Source organism: Elephantulus edwardii, unplaced genomic scaffold (assembly GCF_000299155.1).
Source record: "Elephantulus edwardii isolate Elephantulus edwardi_28Jun2011 unplaced genomic scaffold, EleEdw1.0 scaffold00004, whole genome shotgun sequence".
NCBI classification, from domain to species: Eukaryota; Metazoa; Chordata; class Mammalia; order Macroscelidea; family Macroscelididae; genus Elephantulus; species Elephantulus edwardii.
Window position 1 is genome coordinate 17714837 of NW_006399754.1, and position 8095 is coordinate 17722931.

The 8095-nt window shown below is 43.2% G+C and overlaps 1 protein-coding gene across 1 annotated transcript; it reads right to left on the reverse strand.

Annotated features, from left to right (window-relative positions):
- Nucleotides 1-5304: 5304 nt before the first annotated feature.
- LOC102862590 (dolichyl-diphosphooligosaccharide--protein glycosyltransferase subunit 4-like) lies at nt 5305-5415 on the reverse strand. The gene has a single exon (XM_006879574.1). The coding sequence runs from the start codon at nt 5413-5415 to the stop codon at nt 5305-5307; it is 111 nt and encodes a 36-aa protein (XP_006879636.1).
- Nucleotides 5416-8095: the final 2680 nt, after the last annotated feature.

Here is an 8095-nt window from a genome sequence, read left to right on the forward strand (position 1 = left end):
ATTGAGCCTCAATCCATACCACAAATCTCTCTCTCTCTCTCTCATCTATATATCTATCTTTATCTCTATCTATCAAGTATATCTATCTGTCTAATCATCTATCTATCATCTATCTATTATCTATCTATCTATCTATCTATCTATCTATCTATCATCATCATCTATCTTATAATCTTAACAGGTTTGTTTAAAGTAAGATACATGCATAGAGAAATAAAGAAATGTAAAGAGACTCAGAGTCCTTGAGTGGTACAAATGATTTACATTTTCAGTTGTTCACTGAAAGACTAGAGTTTTGAGACCGCCCAGATATAGAAAAAAAATTCTAGGAAATATACTTCCAAAAATTGGTTTTGAAAACCCTAAGGAGGTTTTCCACACCATGACTCTAATCTACGTGATGCTATGATGTGCTCACGGGCGCGCACACACACATGCACGTGATGAACACGATGTTGCGTATAGTCAAGGTAATTATACATGACAGAGTAGAACTGCCCCATAGAGTATTGTAGGCTGCTTTCTCTGCCGTGTGTGTGTGTGTGTGTGTGTGTGTGTGTGTGTATCTGTATCTGTGTAGATCACAGATCTTTTCTTCCACAGAGCTGCTGTATGGGTTTCAAATGATGACCTTTTGGTTAGAAATTGAACACTGTACTCCTTATGTTACATAATAGCTACTTTAATTTTGAAAATAAGTTCTTTAATCAACACTGCCATTTCTATTCTGATGAGTTTCTAAACAATTGCTACTTTCTCCCTGTTGTTCAGTTAAGAAAACCAGATGCCTTGCCCCCCGCCAGGTGAGGAGTTATTTTTCATATTCCCTGTAAATGACTGATCCAGCATGACTGGTTCAAATTACTGACCCAAGAGGAGAGACCCTGAAGTGATCCCCCAGTAAGCCTTCAGGGACAGCCAACGTACAGAAGGTCCTCAGAACAAAAGAGACATTAGAGCTAATGAATTAGGCTCTATGGCATTCACCTTCTGTAGCGAGATGAGAAGCTTTTAGAGTCAGGTTGTAGATTCTGTATAACTCCAAAATGATTATCAAAGCCCCGTGAATAAGTACTTAGAAAACATTGGTGGTTAATTGTTAGAAAACATTGGTGGTTAATTGATACAGCTGCGTAAGAGTATCAGAAGTAAGAGCCAATTCATCTCCCAGTGGGAGGTACTTGTTCTCTCCAAAGCAATGGGAAAAGCAAGGTGAAACATCTCAGCGTGACTTGTTTATCTTGGATACCATATATAGTATATATAGGGGGGAGTTCTGTTGGCCTTTGAGTAAAGGATATATGTTGTTGTTGTTGTTAGGTGCCATTGAGTCGTTAGCGACCCTGTGAATGAAAGACCTGAGCATTGTTCATAGAGTTTCCGGAGGCAAGCTATTACTGAAGTGGATACCACTCCTGCTTCCAAGCTTGTTTTAATCAGGGAGCTCCACCAAACACTGTCCACCATGGGTGACCATTATCACATTTGGCACATCAGTGTCACAGTGTTCAGGTTCACAGAAACTATGAGTTACCTCTGTACAGCAATTTACAGGCCAGTGCTATACCACCTAGAAGAATGCCTGACAGAAAAACAATTTGAACCAGGCCTGAGGGCCGCAGATTAAAATCACCCACTTTGTACTTGGTAGCATATAATTGATGTAGTGTACTGTTGGGTTGGAATTAACCGACAGCTGAGCATTTAGTGGGTTTTCAGATGCAATAAATCACACGGGAGGAGAGTGCTCCACTTTCTCCCGCATATTACACACACACACACACACACACACACACACACACACACGCGCGCATATATTGATGGATTCAAACTGAGAGAAGAGGGTCCTGATTTAGGTAACTGCCACTGAGATGGCTCTACGTGTGGCAGAATTAAACAATGCCTGGCCTTGCACCTTTCTCAGAACCGCCTGGAAGTTGGAGTTCATTGCTGTCGCTATTATGCTGGTTCATCTCACTAATGATTTCTCTTGTACTTTGCTGCCCTCTATTTCACCAGATACTATTGATTCTTCCAGATGTCATGCCTGAAGCTGAGGTGTTGGAGGGGGTTCTCAGGGAGTAGTTCACAGACACTTGTGCTGCTAAGTCAGGACACTCTTCTCTCAGTTTGAGCCCATCAGCAATTTCGTGGGAGGAGCATAGGCAACCTCCTCCCATGTGATTTATAGTCTTGGAAACCCAGTAGAGAGGCAGCTGGAAGTTGGCTCTGTCCCCACGGCGATGAGTGACATAGAGATCACTTAGCCTTTCTTCCTAGTTTGTCTTGGTCTAGAAGCTTCATTGAAACTTGTCCATTTGGAAGACTGTTGCCGGTATTGGAAATAGTGATGGCACAGCCTGCAGCAAGGGAGCTCTGGTGGCCTAGGGGTAAGGAGTTGTGCTGCCAACCTAAAGGCATGAGGTTTGAATCCACAAACTGTTCCAAGGGAGAAAGATGGTAAATCTCTTGTGCCATTTGCTGTCTCTGAAAATCTGCTGGAGAGTAGCTATGAGTTGGTTCCGACTTGACAATGGGTAACAAGCTTCCAGACCCATGGCAAGGTGTGAGCCACCTCCCTGCCAGAAAATGACAGACAGCTAAACCTCAATCCCATCATTTGTAGAGAGTAGGAGAAGAGGTTAGGAGCCCTGGCTGAACGTGAGGCTGCTACTCCAAAGTGCCAACCCACCACCTGTTCTTAGCCTGTTTCTGTTAAGATTTATGGCCTCAGAAACCAAGCCACCGTGGCAGGGTCTACTCTCTCCTAAAGTTGACAGGAGTGTTTGTTTTGACCTTGAGGATAAGAAGATATTCACCTACCTTTCCTCAAGAACCTTTTAGGACCCTCCACTGGGTCCCTAACAGGCTTGTCTCAGGGAAAGGATTTAGAGGGCAGGCTTTTCAGTCAAGCAAGCCAGAGTGTGTCTTAGGCCCCTGGGCCCAGGCAACATTTGAAGGTGACTCGGCTACTCGACCTCTGATGATAATGGAACTTCAAGCTGAAAATCGCCCTATAAATTTAATTATGCTTTGGCAGGGATGTTAATACAATCTTAAGAGCAACACATCGGCAACTGTGAGTTACACAGAAAGTTAGGACTGAACTAACATAAAATTACAAAAATAAAGTCCCAGTCAAGGTCTGTATTTTATCTGCATTTTTACTAAGCCACATATTTTAGGCCGAAACTAATAACCCTCTTGTTTCCTTGTCTCACGAGCTCAAGACAAACTTCTCTGATGGGAAGTTACAACGTTTGATCCACTTCTAGTTGTTCTCTGTGCCGCTGGCAGCATAGCCACATAAACCAAACTCTCTTTGTGTAATTGTTCTGTGTCGTAAATATTGCCAAGTAAAAAGGCTTACACCGCCTCTTCTCTATTAAAATAATAAAAATTTCACTGACAGTTAGACACCTTGATTACTCATTCATTTTGTGTGTTTATTGAGGCTTTCTGAGTTTCCAATTAGCACAATGACCAACTTGATTATTAGTGGGAGGAGAATTAAACTTAGAATAAAGCGAAACCTGCCCTCTTGTGTTTTATTAGAAAATTGCACAACGTGGTAAAATCTCCTTAGCTATTTTCCTGGGATATATGATAAATTGCCCGGGACAGAGGAAAAACAAAATCCCAAATGCTGAAGACTGGCCCAGAATTCAGAAATCAGGGTAGATAGAGCATATTATTATTATTATTATTATTATTAAATGCTCACTATTTGCTGTGGAGTCGAGATAGGAATATAATTAAGGCTTTTAGAATTTTCATTTTTGTATCATTTGAAATTTTAACTGTCTACCAGCAAACCATACACATTCTGGGGAATAACTCAGCCTGCCAGGCAAAAATCTTCAACATCTACCTAATATGAACAGGGCATAATATAGTTAAATATTGCTTCTATGATCACACTGCTATGAGTTGGGATTCTTTATTAACCTCAAACTGTTACAGAGAAGTTGGTAAGTTTTGAGAACGTTTTTAGAAAAAAAAAACACATTAGTGAGTTGAGACCCACATAAATATTTAAATTTAGGTGTGGGTGTGAGCATTGCCAGGAAATATTCTTCACTGTGGCTAATTTACTTTTCAAAACGGAACTCTTGGTACGATGGTGTGTTGTCGAGTGTTATTCATAGCCACGTGGGGATTCTCCTATCTTCTTTCTCCCTTATTGTCACTGAGTCAATTTCAACTCATCGTTGACCCGCCATGTCTTTCTGAGGCTACACACCACACAGGAGGAGACGGCCCATCTTTCTCTAGTTATTAATGGATTTGAAACCCCACTGAAGGGCGGCCTTGGTTAACAGCAGTTTTCTATGGACTGTGCTGTCAGAACGCCTTTAGTTTTGAAAAAACTCAAACTCATTTCTATCTAGTTGGAACTGACTCATAATTGACCTTCCAGCAGATTTTCAGAGGCTGTAAATCACACAGGAAGTGGTCGCCTGTCTTTCTCCCGAAGAGCTGCTAGTGGATTTGAACTGCCTGCACAATCTTGGATGGGTTAGGAAAAAAGGACTTAAAAGATAAAGAAAACATATTTCTAGTTGTTTTTTTAAATAGAGCTTCCTCTGCTCAATTAATTGCTGTCAAGTTGGAACTGACTCTTATATCTGAACATCTAGAAGAGTTTTCAGAGGCTGTAAATTGCATGGGGAGAGATTGCCCACCTATGGTATATTCGAACAGCCTGCCTTTGGGTTCGCAGCACAACTCCTTACCTGCTAGGCCATGAGGGCTCAGTAAGTTCGTATTGTTGCTCTCAAATTGGCCCTGCTTCGCGGCTACCCAGGCCCAACAAAACGAGGAAAGGCTGCCTCAATCCCATGGCATTCTCATGATCCCTCGTGTACTTGAGTCTGTGGCTGCCATCGGAGACCCATCGGCCAGCACTGTATGGAACAATAGGCTGTTGGGATCCATACAGTTTTCCACGGCTCATTTCAGAAGTAGATACTCAGGCCTTTCTTCCTGCTTTCTCTTAGTCGGAAACTGCTGAACCCTGTTGATCATGGGTGACCCTGTGGATATTTTATTTTTAAATGATATATCTATATTTTTGTATTGAGGGAGTAGAAAAGAAATAAAGAAATCAGCCCCTATACTGGGCCCTATTCAGTTGCAGCTTCTTTTTCCATAGGGTTAAGAAAGACTTTGAGGAAATAAAAGTTGTCTGGAAAAATCCAGGTGTAGTTGCTTTGTATGTTGTGATGGGCAGAAGGGATGAAGGTTGGAGGCCCCTCACGCCCTCCCGGGGGCGTAGAACGGGGGGCAGGGAAAGCGCCACTCTCATTCTTGCTTCTTGGGATTGTTGACGGCCACGTAGTGGTAAAGGACAAGCAGGAAGAGCGACACGCCCAGCATGTTGGCAAAGACAATAAGCTGCACGTCCGTGATCATCTTGACCTGCTGGGCTCAGCTCCCCCCTGTGGGTATTTTAAATACCAGTGTTGTGTCATAGCAACACACAAAGCATCACAATACGGCAGCCTGTTTGGTTCTCTTGTTTCAAGAAGTTCTACTGAGGTGAGGGATCCAGACTCAACTTTCCCCGGCTGACCCCACCGTCTTTTCTTCCCTGCGGTCCTCTCTGCAAATCGATTACGCCCTAGGTGATGGTGGCTGTTTCCAGAGATGACTAACAGGAAAAAGAGAAAAATGAAAACCAAAACAAAACAAAAACAGGGGGAGAAGTTGAGGAGTCTACTGGAGCGCTACAAGAAGATGCAGTCTTCTCTCTAGAAGGACTGCAATTTTACAACTTGTTGGTAAATATGGAATTACATGGCTTTGGGAATTACATTACTTTGGGAACCCTGGTGACTGAGTCTACCCAAACTAGAACCCATTTCTAACCCACTTCTCTGGGAGTTCGAATCTACCAGGAACCCCACATGAGAAAGATGCTCAACATCTGATCTTTTGATTTACAGCCTCAGAAAACCTACCAGAAGGTCAGCTATGAGCTGGTTCAGTGCTGAATTTTTGTTTCTTTCTTTGCTAGTGTTGATGATCTGTCTTTCTGAAGGAACATTTATTAAGAAAGGAAATGAAACAAAACTTAGCAGTGGCAATACTCAGAATAAAAATAAAAGACACAGTTCAAACCCAGCGGCTGCTCTGTGGGAGAAGCATACATGGTGTCCTCTCTGGCAATATGCATTCTCTGGAAACGCGCTGGAGGGTCAGCTATGAGTTGGTTCCAACCTGATGGCAGTTATAGCGCATAGTGACCCTACGAACACCCTTGCCCCAGCTTCTGTCATCCTCGTGGTTTCCTACGTGTGCGGCCTCAGTGTTGCAGTTACTGTGTCAATCCATCTGGTTGAGGGTCCTCTGCTCTTCAATGACCCTCTCCTTTTCCCAGCAGGATGTCTTCTTCAAAGCACTGGTATTTTATTATTATTTTTTTTAATTTCAAATTGATTTTAATGAAAGTTTACAGAAACTTTGGATTTCCATTCATTCATTGTTGCACTTTTCTCCCTGTCCACCCCTACCCCCCAGTTCACTCTTCTCTTTGAAAAATAAAAGAAAAAATTATTTCATTGTTATTCAATCCCTCCCCCCAGGTCCACTCCACTATGCTACCTTCATTCTGGACTCACGTCCTGACAATAATACCTAATCATGTATCCCCCCTCCCCCCCCCCCCGTTTTTTAAAATAAAAATTTACAGAGACTTAGGATTTCCAGTCATTCATTGTTGCACTTTTCTCCCTGCCCCCCCCTTCCCCCTACTAACTCTTCTCCTTGAAAGGAAAAAGAAAACCTCTTTTATTGTTATGCAAGCCCTCCCCCCTAAGTCCACTCCACTATGCAGCCTTTACTTTGGACTTCTGTAATGACAAGAATACCCATTCATATATCCTTTTTATAGATCTCTCTTTTTATACAGATCTCTCATATATCTTTTTATACAGATCATCTGTTTCAATGCAAATGTATCCTTTTTAAACACTGGCGTTTTTATTGCTGCTGTTACATGCGTTTGCGTTGGAACCTCCTCAGAGCTGGCCCTCGGGCAGGTTTTGAGAGGCAGTAAATTGCATGGGGGGAGACTGCCCATCTCTCTCCTGTGGAGCCCCTGGTAGATTTGAACCGAGTGCCTCTGAGTTGGCAGCACAGCTCCTTACCACTAGGCCGCCAGAACTCCCTGATACCTTCCTTAGTAAGAAAATGGAGTATCTGTACTTCAGCAAGCTTGGTTTCCCTTTGCAAATCGTGCTCAGCTGAGACGTGCTTGTTCTTCTCTAGGCCTTATCCCTCTTGAGGCCAGCAAACCATCAGCGGGGAAAACACAATATGACCTGAGTCATAATCCATTCAGCTCCTATTGTGCCCTTTTCTTCAACTGAAACAAGCCTACAACCTTCAGTTTATCCCACCCCTGAAAAAAACAAAGCAACACAACTCTTATTTGCACTGCTCATTTTCTTTTCATTTTAGGTAATTTCCAGTTCCGAGGCCTGTAATGTCTCACAGATTCAAGGTCGTTCTCATTCTTTCTGCGCATTTCTCTCCACGGTGAGGTCCCCTTATCAAGATGCAGGCTGCTTTGTGTTTTTAACATTTTCACCGGAGGTACCTGCAACGCTTTGATCCTGGGCTGACTCTAAATCGTTTGCTGTCAGCAGCAGAGCGGGTGAGCTGGGGCGTCCCGGGTGCCACTCTGTCTGCCTGGTGCTTGACAGCATTATTAGGCCTCGCCAACAATCAAAGGGCCCTTACAACCCAGGAACATGCAAATATGCTCTTGCCCTGCTGCAGTCTATCACAGTCAGCATTTCCCAGCCCCACTGCACAAAAGCAGACCTGATAGAATCATTCTGAAGTTGACACTGGGTGTCAGGGATGTATATTCATTGTTTTTGAACAACAGCTGCGGAGAACTTCAAATGACTGTAAACTCACCTTGTAGGGAGAGGCTGCATTGGCCCTGATTTTTGCCTTTGTAGGAGAGACGGTGCAATTGGGCAGCTTTTATGACAGAGAAACCTGCTGCCCTTTATAGCTGTGTCAGACAGGAAAACCTCAGGTGCTTTCTAGAAGGGTTTGTCGAGGCCCTGGCTCATACCTA

Excerpts from the sequence above, each read along its gene's own strand:
- LOC102862590 (XM_006879574.1), bottom strand. The coding sequence starts at position 5,415 with ATGATCACGGACGTGCAGCTTATTGTCTTTGCCAACATGCTGGGCGTG.